Source organism: Scatophagus argus, chromosome 6 (assembly GCF_020382885.2).
Source record: "Scatophagus argus isolate fScaArg1 chromosome 6, fScaArg1.pri, whole genome shotgun sequence".
Taxonomy (NCBI): Eukaryota; Metazoa; Chordata; class Actinopteri; family Scatophagidae; genus Scatophagus; species Scatophagus argus.
In genome coordinates, this window is record NC_058498.1 from 8,113,992 (window position 1) to 8,131,544 (window position 17,553).

General features: G+C 42.1%; 1 protein-coding gene across 1 annotated transcript; it reads right to left on the minus strand.

The window, feature by feature from the left end:
• Positions 1-498: 498 nt before the first annotated feature.
• rab3ab (RAB3A, member RAS oncogene family, b) lies at positions 499-16,490 on the minus strand. The gene is made up of 5 exons (XM_046392611.1): positions 16,428-16,490; positions 6,765-6,989; positions 3,238-3,356; positions 2,399-2,523; positions 499-2,116 (listed from the first exon to the last, which is right to left on the minus strand). Exons 2-5 carry the CDS (start codon positions 6,987-6,989, stop codon positions 1,926-1,928), a joined length of 660 nt encoding a protein of 219 aa, XP_046248567.1. The 5' UTR covers positions 16,428-16,490; the 3' UTR covers positions 499-1,925.
• Positions 16,491-17,553: the final 1,063 nt, after the last annotated feature.

Below are 17,553 nucleotides of genomic sequence, written 5' to 3' on the forward strand. Positions count from 1 at the left end.
ATTACCTGAAAGGTGGTCAGAGAGGTGAAAACTAAATGTCTGCTGCCTTCCAGTCTGTTGTAATGACACGACTTCAACCTTGGACCTTTCTCTCTCTGATGTAAAATACTTTAATATCAATATGTAGCACTGTTAGTAAGTACGACTGCAGAGCTGTGTTTGTTCTGTTCAGCTTTTTACATTGTCTTTTATTGAGAGCAGGAACATCCATCCATCCGTTTTCTAGACCGTCAGGGGGGAGCTGGAGCCTATCCCAGCTGACTACGGGCAAGAGGCGGGGTTCACCCTGGACTGGTCGCCAGTCAATCGCAGGGCCAACACACAAAGACAGACAACCACACACTCTCACACTCACACCTAAGGGCAATGTGGAGTGGTCAGTTAACCTAATGTGCATGTTTTTGGTATTGTGGGAGGAAGCCGCAGTACCCGGAGAAAACCCACGCAGGCACAGGGAGAACATGCAAACTCCACATAGAAGGGCCCAGACCAGGATTCGAACCTGGAACCCTCTTGCTATGAGGCGACAGTGCTAACCACTGCACCACCGTGCCGCCCAAAAGCAGAAACATTTTGAGGCAAAAGCAGGAACATACTGGCCAACCTATTTGTAATGTTACTGCCAAACCAAGATGACTCAGATGGTTTGATTATTCTGAAAATGTTCTGATGTCAACTTTACGACAGTCACTTTTTGGCTCAACACAACAAAATACAACTTTAAGTTTCTCAAGCAAGCACCATCTTTTATTTGAAGTAAAACAGCAGCGTTGGAGATCACACTGAGTGGATTTGGAGGATGCTAAACACAACTCTGTACTTCAGACTCAAAGGCTCCATTCCACTGCATTTTTTTCATAGCAGGAAGTTTGAATTTCTGACTTTACAACCTCTCCGGAAAGCAGCTGAAGAGCAAACCGACGGCGAAAAGAAACGACTCACTGAGGAGCTGCCACATATCATCCAAACAAACCCTACAACACAGACCTCTTATGTTTGATACGATTCTCATAGAACTTCATTCCTTTTAAAATTCATTTCCAGAAATGCATACCTGTAGATATTATATATATTGCACAACATTTATATGTACATTTGAAATAAATATAATTAAATAAAATGTGTCTCTTATTTTTTTGCTATTTTTTTCTTAACTAACTCTATCTTGTTCATATTTTCCCCACCCAGTGTTTAATGTACGAAAAGAATAAACGGGGCTCGAGAATACAAAAAAAAAAAAGAAATGTAAAAACATAAAAAAACAAAGGCCAAATGAAAATGCTCAGATGGAATAATGGAACAAAACACTTGCTAATGCATATAATATCCATGTTTAGATACCACGTGAGACAACGAGTTAAACACAGGTTCTGTTTGATTCTCCATGTATCCAGAGGAAATGTTAACACATCAGTGCGGAGCAGATTTCCGCTGGCTCACCGCTCCCTCATTGACGCCACTGTGGCCGCCTTGGCCACCGTATCGGAGGCTGACATCTTTTCCAAGACATCTGACATTGACATTGAACAGCACTGTAAACATCGGAAGGATTTAAATGGCACTCTGAGGATGGACGCCCTCAAATCCTTCTTGTAAAACCACACTGAGGAACAGGGAGACAACAGAAGAAGCGTCGGGAACTTTCAAGAACCCCGGCGGCAAAGAATCTGAAACACTATCGGTTTGATTGTACTTGCTTTGGCGTCAGACCAGCACCCACCGTTATTTATAAAAGCTCCCCTCTGAGGAAGAACCACAACCAAACACATCGAAAGCAGTGCTCCACAAACACCTCAGAGCATTTCAGATACTTTTCCACCTGGTTCTTAATCAATGATCCTTACTAGGTTACAGAAAGAAGCTGGAAAGTGAGTGAATATGGGAGGAGGAGGAGAGAGGAGAAGCATTTAGGGGAATAGTCAGCTTTAACATGCACAGTCCTGGTGAGGAGGAGCAGGCTGCTCTGTCAGCTGGGGCCCCTGTTTGGCCCCTGTGACGGCGGGATCTCCGGCGTCCAGGCTCTCGGACATCTTTTCACAGATGATGTCGACCAGGCGCTCAAAGGTCTGCTTCACGTTGATGTTGTCCTTGGCGCTGGCCTCGAAGAACTCAAAACCTGGACAGGAAATAAACGGTGTGAGGGCGTCAGGGAGGTTTAATGGTCATCTGTGGAAGCACGATAGCAGCACGGTGAAATATCTTGTTAACTATTAGATGGACCTCCAGACTGTTTCAGAAAAAGTTAGCCTTGATGGCTGTGGCGCGCCCCTGACTTCCTGCCTGTTGCTCGATTCACCTCAGGTCTGTGTGCTTAACAGTGAGTCATACATAGGAAAGGTTTGTTTGCGTGTGTGAAGGTGTGTGTGGGTGTGTGTGTGTTTGTACACCACAAACTCACCGAGGTGTTCAGACAGCTGCCGGCCTCTCTCTCCACTCACCACTCGCTCGTCATCCATGTCACACTTGTTTCCTACCAGCAGCACCTGGGCGTTGTCCCACGAGTACGTCTTGATCTGAGTCGACCTGGGACCCGACGACACACCCAGCAGTCAGAAAGGAAAACTCAAAGACTGTGATCACACTGCAGCTCAATGTGGCCTGAAGTCTGAATTCCCAAATCTTTTCTCATGACTGTATAAACCAAGCACTGGATCACAGTAACTGAAAACAGTTAAAAACTCTCATCCTGAAAGATGTGGCTCATATTCCATGTAAAATCTGAATTCAACAGCAAGCAGTTTTTTGTTATTTTGGCTTAGATTTCATTGGCAGTGCGACAATTAAGTACAAGTACTTTTTTTTATACTTCTACTCCACCACATTTCAGTGAAAATAATGTTTATTTGATAATGTTTGTTACTTTGCAGAGTCAGATAATCAACAAGTAAAACAAGACAAGACCTGGTGACCTTCCTGGCGATAAATCATGAGCTACTGCCTGTGCAGCCATTAAAATTAGCTGCAGTGTCAAACGCCACCGAGCCAAAGTCCCATCAGAAGACAGAAAGGACGAAAGATGATGAGCCGTCCTTCAGACACAGAGGAAGCTGCGGACTGTAAAACAATCCATGCGGAAACTTGAACCGGATCGTCTGCTCTGTTTATCAATCCACAGTATCTCTACATCTGTTTCCAGAGTATTGCTGGCTATCTGAACACCACTCGATCCATCACCCACACAGCACTCGCTCTCGCACGTGACATCTAGCAGTGTCGGTTTACACCGCAGTCACGTACCAGTCCTGGACGGCGTTGAAGGACTCCTCGTTGGTGATGTCGTACATGAGGATGAAACCCATGGCTCCTCTGTAGTAGGCTGTGGTGATGGTGCGGTAACGCTCCTGACCTGCTGTGTCCTGGATTTAAGACAAAACAAGAACCCAGCAACAGTTAGAGCAATCTTTTACTGAACTATTCACTCAAAGAATTTCTCACCGATTGGGTTGAGTATGAACTCACGGGTCTTCAGACCATCTCATTGGACCTTTTTTTTATTTACTTATTAAAGTTAGCAGCTAAATGTTGCTTTAGTGTGATCTGTAAGTGTATCTGTATGCTGCTGAACGACAAATTTGGGTCTGCACTCATATTTTTGGTGCATCAGCGTGTTTCTTGAATCGAATCTGTTGTTGGGGTGAGCCTTTTCCTCTGAAAAAAAAAGTTTCACGTTACCAACCACTTTGGTTTTTAAAGACGGAATCCCTGACTGATTTACAGCACACTACTCCTCTGTAGTTACAGTCGTGTGCACCAATCTTGCGTCCTGCAAAAGCTTTACAAGCCTGATGAAACTATGACATTACAAACTAAAAGGTGTGTTGTCGAGGTGTTTTTATCAGAGCAGGCTAGAACGCTCAGCTGGCCTCCATGTGCCTCTAAATGGTTAAATAGTTAACAGTTTCCTGTTTTTATTCCAAAGGTGAAGTAGTTTTGACCATAAATGCATCCCGATTTACTTCGCTCTCTTGCCTTAGGCACAAACTCAGGTGCGGCTGAGTTTCAGAGCTAAGACCAAACGAAAGCTCAGGGAATTAAAGTCGAAAGTGTACGACACTCAAAGGCTCATGTTTCTCTGTGAGCTGAGCAGCTTCTGGTCAAGCTGTCAGTGTGGAGATCAGAAGAGCAACACTGATCAGATCACGCCATCAAGGTGACATCCATTTTTAGAAAGCTGTAGCTCCATGTTATTGGTTATAATGCCTCACAGTTTACGTCCTGCTCATGCACTCGGCGTGTTGTGGGTCGCTCAGCACGAGAACACCAGCTCTTAAACCCAAAATGTCAGTGTAGGTAGAGCTGAGTGGTGTTATACAACAGCCGCAGCGGAGCACTCATCTTTAACCACGAGCCTTGAAAATGGTTAAAGCTGTGAACGTTTTAAATGGGCTTGTATGCAAGATTAAAATAAAGTTGACATACGTGAGAAAGGCATGGATGAGAAGTCGCTGAGGATATGAAATGGTTTCCTTTTCATGCTTTAATATTAATCAGTGAATCTGAAGGGAAAATAAATCGTTTTTAAATATATGAGCTCATTTATTATCACGTTATGTTCTGGTATATCTGAGGCTGAACTGTTTTTAAATAGCTGTATTATGATGACCTATGCTAAGCTAAATTTTACATTTGCTCTTATTCTTTCATTAATTGCTAAACCACAGGAACACAGTGTTTATTTCTGTTGTATATGACAGGTGATGGTGCTGTATAAAACCCTCATTCAACCTCTCCCTGCCTCCTGGACGTGAGAGTACATCACGCATCCACAAGAAAGTTTGATTTAATTCGGTGAAACACGAGTCAAAACTAAACCGCATCACATCATGGTGAAGTGGGGACTGCATGGACCGAGGAGGGAACCCGTAAGACTGCAAAGAAGAAATGAGAGATTTTCTGAAACGAGAGCTGAAAACAACGAGTGCAGTGAGATAACAGAAAAACAGGACAAGTTACGGGATATTATGCTGTATATTATATTATTGGCATAAATATAATTAAAGTGCACAAGACAGATTTGAAGAGCTTAATCACCCTATTTCATCTGTACAAATGTTTAGTGGTGTGTGTTATCAGGGGATGTTACGTGATTAAATAAGGGAAGTGATTCTGTCATATTTGACTACTGCTCATACAACTCATCAGCAACTTTGAAAATGAGCTGACTACTTAAGTGGTTTGTCAACACTTTCTTTATCCAGCCTCGTCAATGATAGGATGTATTGATTTTTAATATTAGATTCGTTTTTATTTGATTTTAGACACAAGAGGGCTCTCAGAAATTTTTAACCCACTTTAGGACATTTTATGGTCTAAAGTGGTTATCAGTAATGAGAGGGTAAAAACAATGTTAGTTGCATTCAACTACAGTCATGAACTCTGACAGCGCGAATGTAGACGTTAAGTCTCGAGTTTGTCCAATCCACCAGTGTTTCAGGTGAGATAATACGTATGACGCATCAGTATAAATCTATATAAATGGGATTAACTGCGGCCTGTGAAGTAAATATAATTATAGTAGACGTTCGAGCTCGTGACTCAAAACCATTTTCATTTTTACTCTACTGGAGTCTTAGCTGGGAGCATATCTGAGAGATGGGGGATGGGGGGATTTTATGTATGTATGTGTGCGCGTGAGTGTGTGAGTGCGTGTGTGTGTGTGCAGGGGAGGGAGGGGAAATCTACTGGGGGGGGTGGAAGTAATGGGGGAGGGGAGAGCAGCACCCAGTCATCTGTTTCTCCTGCTCTGATTGGCTGATCGTGTCTTCCCTACCAGAGGCAAGACCTGGCAAAGGCTGACAACAGACACACACACACACACACACGCACACACACAGAATGCTGTGCTCATCATCACAGCTCCGTATGCTGCAGACCGTGTAGTAAAGGTGGAAATGATGTTCAGATCTGCGACGTGATACCGAAACAGCGGCTTCCTGCAGCTCGGGGAGCCTGTTCTAACAGCTTGTCTTTGCTTTGCTGTATGATTGTGTTTACTGTTGAGCCCTCAGGAGTCTACACGTGTTTAATGCAACAAAACATCAGAAAATAACACCACATTGTTTGGTCCTGAAGGAACTTCAACATGTGATTGGTGCTGATGTTCCTGTAACAAACCAAACGGGGTTTCATAGCTGCTCTGAACTGCCGTATCTGAAAGGGACAAAAATTGTTTAATCACTATATGGGATTAATGGCACACACTTTAGGACAACACTTCCTGGTAGTGTGTTGCACTCACGTTGTTCATGTGAAAAGTGACAGAAATAGTCGTGTAAAGGTTTAAAAAAGAGGGAGGGAGCGCTTACTTTTTCACCTCAACACACCTGATTATCTGCCGTGTGAATGATCAGATCCAGAAAGGCGTGTTGGACAGGGGGGTCCTCAGATGTTAGCTTAACTGTTCATTAGGCACTTTGGCTGAAACGTACCGATGCCGGGGGACAAAAGAAACTCTGTGTACAGGCTCTCCCTGTGCAGCCGTAACAACATCACACAAAACCTCTGACAGCACCCAAACGCATCCTCAAAGTGATTCTTCTTAGAAACAAGCAGAGGAAAGAAAAGACAAATGAACCTGAGGAACAGGGAAAGAGTTGGACATGGCCAGAAGGTCATGCAGCTATACGGGGCAGCACTGCCCAGCTGCAGGTGACGGTGCAATGAGCGCAAGTGAGAAAGTCTATCCAAAAAGCTTGTGTGTAGTTATAGATCTTAGTTTAATTTACTTCCTTTAAGGACACAGAAAACAACTTCGGACATCTTACCCAGATCTGTAATTTGATCCTCTTGTCATTCCTGTAGATGGTCTTCACCTTGAAGTCGATACCCACAGTACTGACAAAGGCTGGCGTGAAGGAGTCGTCAGCGTAGCGGAACAAGAAGGAGGTTTTGCCCACGCTGCTGTTGCCAATGATGAGGATCTTGAACATATAGTCGAAGTTTTGGTCCGAAGACTCTTTCTGCCCGTAAGTTGCTGTTGCTGAGGCCATCTGTGGACAGAGAAGAAGGCGGACAAAACAAATGAAAGCCCTGATCGCTAAATGTGGCGGTCGCACCGGCTGCACGGAGCCTCATACCTCCTACAGGCCAATGTTTTTGTGAGCCAACATAAATCAAAGTCAATGTCCTGTCTGTCCAGTGGAAAGAAGCGATTATTGTAAAATATTATGTAAAATCTGTATCCAGGTCCTACAGAACAGACCCTTTCAGTGTCACAGTGGATCAGGCTCACTAAGTCTGACAACATTTCAGAGCGTTTCAGTGTCTTGGGGCAGACTGTGTGGGCTTGTTATTTTATCCACTGAAAAGGATGCTGCATCAAAGATGAATTACACAGATACCGCTGCTGTTTGCAGCCAAGAAAACAAGACAATTATTGCACTTAGCCAATGGTAGTCAATCTCATTTATTTAAACTACATGGGATTTCCCCATAGTGCTGTAATATCATTATGTCCCGACATGTCTTTGTAAGAGCTGTTATTTCGTTTGGCTTTATCTTCAAGTGAGGAAACATGGCTACCATTTGTGTTTGATGTGTTTAATCCTGTTTAAGGTGGGCAGACTGCTGACTGTTGTACAATGGGCACCACATGCACACACACACACACATTATGTTAGACTATTTAAACTGAACTACATTGGCTATATGCATTGTACTGTGGTTAGAACATAAGTGATCAGGTTCAAGGATGAGCACGATCTCGCACCTCTCCCACAACAGTTCCGGTGGCTGTGCATTAAAAATAGACGAGGGTGACCTTTCCTGAAAGCACAAATTTGAATTTTCTTTTTGATCCTCAGCCTTTTAACACACAAGAGATTTGATTCCATGCTGAAATCTCTGCTGCACATCCGTGGTCCTGGAGGCACTGCTTTTTTGAAGGAAAGAAATACTCCATGCAGTGGGGATATTTATGGGAAAACGCTACCATCTTCTTAGAATAAATCAAGAGCAACCAATCCCAAAAAAGAATTAAAGATATAAATATGACTAAATGAAAACACGACCACTAAGTGCATGTACAAAGTGTCGGTAACCCTTAAAAGACAGCCCCATAAAGGGTCTGTCTGGATACTTTCGTCTATATAGTGTATTTTGGTTCTGGTCTGTTGGTTGAATAAAGCAAGTCATCTGAACACATTTCCTTGAGCTAAGAGGAATTATGACTTTTTTGTGTAACATCTTATAAATGCCATGAATGCCATTAATTGAGAAGTAATGGACCTGCGACTCCCGATGAAGACGAGAACAGAACACTGGCGTTTCCCAGTTGTCAGCAAAGACAGCCTGCTTACTCTGAATTAATGGCCGTCACCTTTAAAGTCATGCGCAACAAATACAATGAATGAAATTACACCCAGGAAACCCCTAAAAGAAAACAGCAGAGAAGCTTTATCATGTGGAAAAGGTCATGCATTTAATGAGTGTTTCGACAAAAAATGAGATTCTGTCGGCATCTGTTGGACTCAGCACATTACAGATGATAGTGAAGTTAGTTTGGAGTTTCATATTCACCAGCTGGACTTGTGTTTTAACACCAAAAGTCTGAGTCAATACCACTGATTACCGCCAGAAGAGGGTTATTTTAGACGGCAAAAGCTGTTGACAGCCCCATCCTGGCAGGAGTCTCAGACTTACAGCTGCAGTTACAGTGAAGGTGTAGTTTGACACCAACAATAACACCACTAACATGTAAGTGTAAGATTGTGGTAACTCGAGAATCAGTACCACACAGGCTACTATGGCAAGCAGTTACGTCAGCTGGAAAGCTAGGCTGGCTAAAATGGGTCTCTGCTATTCGATGCAGTTTCCTACAACAGCCACAAGGACTACCGTTACCACTTTCTGTGCTCACTATTGATGGGGTCCATAGACAAGAGATTTCTGCCTGGTCATATTGACTTTGTGCTCAAGTTCCTAAATCTCTATAACGATTGTGTTGAGTAAAATGTTATCATGACCGATAGAAATACGAGAACAACACCCAGGTTGGCAAAAACAAAAACATACGTTTATCTGTCTAAAAATGATGCAAGGGTCCTGTTGAACAAGATCACGATCTTGGACCGATACGTCGACTTCTAAAGCCCTGAACGTCCTCAACATACTTCTCCAGGCTGCATGTAAGCCAACGTGTATAGGATTTGCATGGAGTTGTGACTTTTATACTTGTATGTAAATTTTGTATGAAATGTTGGAAATGTTATCAACCAATCAGCTTGCTTGATGTGACGCTTTTTGACTGTGTAGATTCATAGAGACGTTTCTGAGTATCTTCACAAAGCAGAAGGGTTGGGTTATGCTGGACCACAATGAAATCTTTACGATGCGTTAAGGGGCCAAGTCTGAAATCAAAAATGGAAGGGATGTTGAAAGGCCAGTTCCTCACATGTCGATGCTTTGTCACGTCCTAATGTGTCTCAACCAGACATACAAGATAACTTTTGACGAAGAGGAAAGCCTTCCCTTCAGCACCTGTGGTGGACACCTAAAGTCTGACGCCCCTTTGCGTATCATGCAGATGTCCTTTCTTTACCTGGATGAAAAGCTGAGGGACATGCCAAAGCAAACAACTGATATTTGGAACGCTGGGAATGAGACCAGGCTTGTCACAGAGAGGGGTTGGGAACATAATATAGTTCAAATAACATAGGGAAAAAGCCCAAATACACAGTGTTGAACTTTACAGAAAGGTTACAGAAATGGTTGGACACAGGCTTCCAAGTTCGACATCAGAAATGTGTGCTGGTGTCAGAGCCTATCCAACCAATCAGCTCTGAAGAACCAGACCATCAAATTAATTCCTGTCTGGTTGTGACAGCTGCTGGTTTGTGATGCATTTGCTACCACTGGGCTCCAAAAATTCAGGGCTACAAGTACTAAAAGGATTCACAAAACTCTTAAGAGCACAAAGACTCGAGCCCACAGGCTTGAGAGTCCCTGCGCCCTGCTCTATATTTAGACTGTTATCTCGACTCGGCTGCAGTGCAACACGAGAACTCTCAGGGAATAAAGCACAAACAAAACAACTGCACCCTCCTCGAGCTCCGGCCGATCGGCTTACATGAAGGAACACAGAGATGCTTGCTAAATAATAAAGAAGCAAAGACCCTTCCTCAACACATTGATGGTTTTTATGCAAGGGGGGTTGGACAGGCAATTGGAGATAGTAGAGATAGATAGAGATAGAGTTAAAGTTATCACCAAACTGCAGCCAACATAACTGAAGATTGGAGTTCAAACATGAATCACACACGCTCATTTGTGAACATCTGAAAAAGCAGCAACGCTTTTGTTGATTTTTTGGGGTGACGATAAGTTCTGCTCTGCTTGTGACAGTTCACAGTAAATGTTATGGGTTATTAAGAGTAAGCATTTTAACCTTGTGGTCATTGTCATTAAATTGTCCTGCTGAATGTCACTGGCATCCAATTGTGTCTTTTAGATGATTGAAAATGTGAGTCTCGTTGCTCTGCAGTGAAATGAACTGCAGTGTGACTCACTGAGGGTGAGAACATAATCGACACCAACTTCAAGAGATCAGGACGAACACAGCGGGTGAAGGAAATGTACAGTTTGACATCCACAGATCCTGACTGAATAGGCCGACCCGCAACTATCAAAGAGCAGGAGGGACACTAAATACTACTCCAACAATATTCAAAGGATGACACACCTACAAACTGATGAGTACCTGGTCTTAGCGGTACCAGGGAAAGGGTTTTTGAAGTTATTTTTTTTTTTTTATTCAGCTGTTTATTTGCATGTGATAAACTGGTCTGAAACGACGTGGAAGATGGGATGAACGTGACATTTATGTTTGTTTCGTGTAGGAGGTCACAGTCTCCTTATCGGTCCACCGTGTTTCATTTCTTCAGTGGACGCTTAAGTCACACGCTTCATGGATGTTATAACTTATTCGCCAAGTGGCGTTTTATTTTTCCATCAAATCTGAATACTACTCTGAAAGTTTTCCTCCTTAGCCAAGTACAAAATTTTTGCAAAATCTGACATTCATCTGTTAATAATAACAACAAACATTAAATAACAAAATGTTAACATCTTTAATTTGTCATCCAAATGTAAGTAAACACTGACTTGCGCCATATGTCACAGTGAACCAACTCAATTGTAAATGTAACAACGTGATGAAGGCCGTTTACTTGGTTCTGACTAAAGCAAAACCCACTGGAAGTGAGATCACACTTGATCACAGTCGAGGTCTGGTGTTCCATTTCGTCTTTGGCCAGCCTTATTAAAAATGTATCTGCTCGTGTTACCGTTGCAGCAAAGTGTCACCTCAGCTCAGCAGATATTTCAGCCCATGTGCCTTTTATCGACGAGTTTCTTCGAGCTGGGTTCAGTGTTGTTGCAAAGACGGCACATTAGAAAATAAGACCTAGAGTTTTAAAGTTAAAAACAGACATTCAAGCCAAGTTCTTAAAATCGGTTTAGAGTGCACTTTCCCTCTAAACTTTCTGATTAGCTTTGCTTCTTTATGGTGTCTCAGTATGAGTGTAGACCTCTCATTATGAGCTCATGTCTTCCTCCCCTACTTGCTGTGGTCCACTTCTGGGGCTGCAACTTGATCTGACCCTCCTCCCTCTTTCCCAATGTTTCCTTGAAATGTCTAAAATGTTGCTTGTTTAGTTTGCTCTTGACCGAGGTGCCGATTTTGTTACCTAAAATGAATCATGTGGCGGTTATTAATAGTAGTGATTAGAGGAGGTTAAGACTGAGCAGCCCCTGTTAGTTGAATGGATCTCGTCATAGGCTCTTTCTGGTATTGAGAAGAATGCTGGTGAGTGTCTGCAGCATATGATGGTGTGGTGAGATTACTGCAGCCTTTCAGAGATTAGCTGTAGAGAAGAGAGTTGACTTAACCTTGAGTAAACACTAATTTGATACAGAAGCTTACAGACGGAGGCCTCATCTCGGAGTAATTAACAAATTCTCATTATGCAAATGCCTTTCAGCCTGCAGGACGTTGCTGCTGCTTTCATTTGGCCTAAACTTCCTTTGAACACCGCGACAGGTTGGGTGAGTGGTGAGATGATGATTTAAAGAAGCCGTAAGCTGGACATTGGGCTATAAATTCTATCTATGTGGCATTTAGAGCAATTTTAGTTTCAGTGTTGTGCTCCTGGACACTCCTGGACATGTGAAAGTAACCCCTGGTTTACAAGGTCAAGACCAGGACTCTCTGTAATCATAAGAAAACTCGACAAAAACTCACATTAGAGAAGCTTTTTGGGATCTTTGCTTACTGGCTCATCAGTTAATCTGCTTTTAGCTCCACCCATCAGATAAAAAGAAAATTTGTTTGTCACAACAGAAAGTAAGTGCGGTGACAATTTGATCCACACGTATGAGTAATCTGTAATTAAGAATCTATATTTTGAACTTCACTTTCACATTTATTGTATTATTTTCTCTATTCTCTGTTTTTGGCTGCTAACTGTGCTGACTCATCGCCCTAAAAGTGTCACCTCAGCTCATAAAGTCTCATCATCATCATAACAATCATCATCATTATCAATTTAACACCTTACTGATATCTCAAAACGCTTCTCTGAAGTCTAATTTTAACCAGTTGGTTTTGTTCTTAGATTTCATGTAATGAGTATGTCCCATGCATCACAGTGAAGGTTCTGAAGGTTCAAATACATAGAAGGAGATTTTAAAAATTCAGTAGAAGTTTCACTGTGACACAGTTTCAGCCACATTAAAGGTCCCATCAAATCTGCATCACGATTAAAATCATCTCGACGGTCTGACGACAGGAAACAGAACGCTGAGATGAGGCTGAATGTCAGGAAGACAACACCATTTGACACTAATGCTGACTGAGGGGACCTCCTCCATCATAGAGGAGATGGAAGAGGAGCAACATGTTTCTAATCAGTGCTTCAAAGCTTGGACCTTTGACATACCGCAGTTGCTTTTGTTTTTACGTGATAAAACGAGTTATCTAAGGTCACTCACTGGATTCTTACATGCTGTATGTATAGTGAGCTAATGTTCAGTGGCTAAAAAAATCGACATTGCAGCTGGGAAAATAGCACAATTTTTTCTAATATAAAACATTAAAGATTGCATTTTTCTAAACAATTTACACATAATGAGAGAACAGAACTGAAACTGTGGAGGGAAAAAAAGGGAGTTCTGCTCATAAACTGTCAATAGTCACCACCCTCTCTATCGAGAACAAGTGCTGCTTTTCTTTATCCTAATTCAGTCATGACTAAGAGTAGTGAGTTTCTGTGCTGGACGATGGCATCATCAGGTTCTCCTCTAAACCTGTCATCTAAAGGAGATTGACGTCCTCCAGGAGCCGGATTGATCCAGAGCTAAGTGCTGCTGCAGCCAGCTAGTCAGGCTCATTTAATCAGTACTGGGCGGCTTCCTGCAGACTGACAGCTAATCCTCAGCTGATCCCAGATCATCCAAACACCTTCCTGCTGTAAGACATTTATTGAGAAACCTGCTGAGAGGCATCTTCAGCTCCACAAGGCAAAGGTAAACACTCAGAGACTGTAAAGCGTCTTGGAGGTTCAGTTAAAGCGCATTTTTACTGAGGCTGGCATAATCATAATGGTTTCAACTGAATAACCAAATCTGGAAGAATTAAAAACTTCTTGCAGTAATGAAAAACAATTAAGTACCTTTAATCAAGAACTGCACTTAAGTACAAGTTTGGTATTTTGCTTTAGTATTTCTATTTTTTGCCACTTCTACTCAGAAGCAAATATTGTACTTTTTACTACTGCTGAAACCCAAAAGCTATACATCAGTATATAAAGCAGTTAAAATTAGCTACATCTTTACCGGCAACGATATTAAAGTGATAATGAACACATTAATGCATCAGTTAGGCAACAGGTCATTAAACATTATTATGAGATTGAGACTCAACAACCAACCAGAAAGCTTATTTCATACTTAAGATCTGAGTACCTGGAGAGCCAGCTAGCATAACTGGCTAAGCTAAATTTCTGGCTAGCAGGGCGGGTCAATCCGTTTCATGTGACACAAAAAAAAAAAAAAAAAAAAATTAAAAGCAACAAAATCAGTGACTTCTTTACCATGTCGATTTCAGTGGAATTCATAACCAGAAGCACGCAAAAGCACAGTCCACGGTTCTTTCCACCAAAGAAGCTCAAACAACCAACACTATAGGAGAACTTGAACGCAGCATATGAAAAAGCAGCCTGACCGAAACTGGCACGAAGTCTGCACATCAATTGAAAATGATGCTAACGTTAGCATTAGCATCACACCACGTGATCTAGATTAACTGTCCACTCTCCACGCCGCAAGATGGCGACTGCAACATACGAGACAACACGCTGCCTCTCTGAACTTACTTTGTAGGCTATCACGTGAACACTTATCTCACATCCATCAGACTGCAGCTGACGGGACACATGGACTATCATTTGTCCATGTATCCTGGTCAAGAGGCTCCAATCAGTTTAATTTGGGGGGGGGGTTATTGCTGTTGTTTTAAAGTAGAGTCAGCAGTCATTTGACCTCTGACCCTTCTGGAAAACTGCTGGTGTTTGCATCTTTCCTCACGGGTTCGCTGTGCTTTTCTTTTCCTGCGCTACACAAATCTATTTATTGTTGTTTTTTATGTCACAATGTTAACATCACTACATTATCAGGCAGCTCAGCGTGCGAAACAACAGCTAACAAGCAGCAGCAGAGGTTTTATGCAGCTGCTGTACTGCTCCCGGGTTTCCTGAGACGGCATTTTTCCCAGTTTTCCTCCAATCACGTGCCTCCTTTTCTAGGAAGCGTGGCGATGCAGATGAGAGGAGGGAGAAGCTAAAAATAGCACCTCTTCTTTCATTTTTTTTTTTTTTCTCCTCACAGAAAACAGAAAGCAGAGAGGGCAGCAGCCAAGATGTGGGAGATGCTTTTTGGTGCTGGAGTCTGCAGGTGAATCCAGGACGTTTTGGATGAAAAGCAGCCTCGTGTCTATTTGTGTCTGGGAAACGGTTTATATTTATTATATTGTTTATATGTTTATTTCACACAGTCCTGCCCCATTCTTGCATGGATCTATTCTTTTGATTGTCAAAAACACATTTATTGAAAACGCAAAGATGGTTTTAGTCGAGCCTTTTTCTATCTATTCTTAAAATTAACGTTCTGTGTTTCCTTTATTTTGACAGCAGTGATTTGCTGCGCTTACGTTTGAAGTTGGTGCTCTAAAACCATCAAGAAGGATTTCATGTCTCCCTTTCAGAGATCTTTTGTGTTTCTTGTAAGTACGAGGGGGTTCCATTGAGTCCATTTTTCCAACAAGAAAGTCTCAGCGACTCATAAAACCGACTGACTGACTAACATCTGACACATATTAAAAGATGTCAGTCGAGCTTATGATGTGATATGATCCTGGCTGATGCTGTAGATGGTCACAGGCAACACGGATGTGCGTCAGTCTTGACTTTGACTCCAACCCCCAGTAACTTTAAAAACAGCAGGTGGAGGCACATAAAAGCCACTACATGCTCTGTCTGTCTGTCTGTCTGTCTGTCTGTGTGGTGCCAATATGCATTCAAATGCATTTAAAAAACTGGGAGCATTTCGATATTGTATATCCTCCTGTTTGTACAGTGGAAATAGGTAAACAAGGCTCTCCCAATATTATATTTTTTAGCATATATAGAGTAAATAATATATAGTTTCTCTGTTTAAATTTCTTTCGTTTTTTTTCTGTTTATGCTGTTGCAGTACGGGAATCACACACACACGTCAGGTTTAGGATTGGATGTTATACCCCACCACAGGAACACAACAGTCCTACGCATGTTTCACTGTTTAATGTATCAAAACGCGTTAATGTCTCTATAGGGATCCGAATATTTGGACTAATAATGAATGAATTGTACTCAGTGGTGTCCTCAGCCTATTTCATGGTAATATCATTAAATTATTATTAGAATATTACTGACGATTGCACGTATACTTGTCAAAAATGATATACAACTCTCTCTCTCTCTCTCGTTTTCTCTGTGAATGGATTTCAGGTGTTTGAATGTTATTCTATTGTTCCTGCCTCAGACCCGTTTATAAGCGTTTTCCTGACTTAAACCACAGGGGTGGTGTGAAACGCGTTTTCCTGCAGGACAGGCCCTGAGTCAGTCCACAGATCCACTGAACCACTGGCAGCCCTCACACCCATCCACACGGAAAACACGAATAAACGAGGATTTTATACACCCATGACGGTTATGCGGTGTCCACAATGCAAACAGATGTTCTAAAGCAGGCATCTTATGCCTGAGGGTTTTAAATTTCAAATCATTTGCTTGATATGTAAACATAAACGCTAATAAACCATAATTACAGTATGCAGGGTATTTAAATACACGACGTGTGTCTATGCAATAGATTAACAAAGACAGAAATCCCACCTTTACAGATTTCTATCCCGCTGCTCTCCGCCGCGTCCAGCAACCGTAGAAACACCAGCACTGTCAAGTCAGAAAGGCTCTGCAACATAACTTCCGGCTATGGATTACAAAATAAAAATCAGCCAAAATAGGTTTTTTGATAACTCAATATTAATGCGACAGTTGTAAAAAGACAAGAAAAATCAGTGCATGCTTTCCACAGATTTTTTTTTTCACTAAAAGTAATTACAAAAGTTAAATGGTTTAAATTGTAAAGCACAAAACGGTTTGCAAATGTAACAAGCATAATTCAGAAAATGTAATTACTGATATATTATGGGCTCCCCAGCTGCTGAAGATTCACAAGATTCATAGTATATTGCTTATTGCCTGTCCAAAGCCAGGACACAGGGGAAGGGTTTTCTCAGGGGTATCAAGAGCAAAAGCCTATGCCAAAACAAATATGCATATAGATGTTAGATCTCCATGCTGGGTTAGTGGGACCAGATCTCCAGAGAGATGGAAACAGATGTTTTGCTGTGATGGGGAGCAGCCAAGGGAGAAGAAGATATAATTAGGTTGTCTTGTATCGTTTTCATCATTTTACCATATCTCTGTGTTTATATTTGCATTGTCTCATTATTGTCTTGCCACTCAGCTGTAAAGCAGTTTGGATTGCTATAAACAGTATGAAAAGAAGAAGAATCACTTTATTGACAGTATATATATTTTTACATACACACACTGAATTCGTCTTCTGCATTTGACCCATCCTTAGTTGAACACACACATGCAACATTATTACATGCAGTGAAACACACACAGGAGCAGTGGGCAGCATCAAGCGCCCGGGGAGCATATTGGGGGTTAAGTGCCTTGCTCAAGGGCACCAGCATCAGCCAGCTAATGGAGGGGGGAGCTCCATCACACCCAAATTTTTCCTGCCCATCTGGTGGGGGAATCGAACCGGTGACCCTCCGATCACCGCTTCTCCAACCTCTAGGCTCAACCTCACAGCTGCCCCCAATTGCTATAGACTTTTGGCTGATATGGAGTCTACATCAAACCAAAATACAGAAAGTATGACCATGACAACAAGGATGTATACAATAACACTCTAAGTGTGCCTTAGAAGAGCATTGGACTC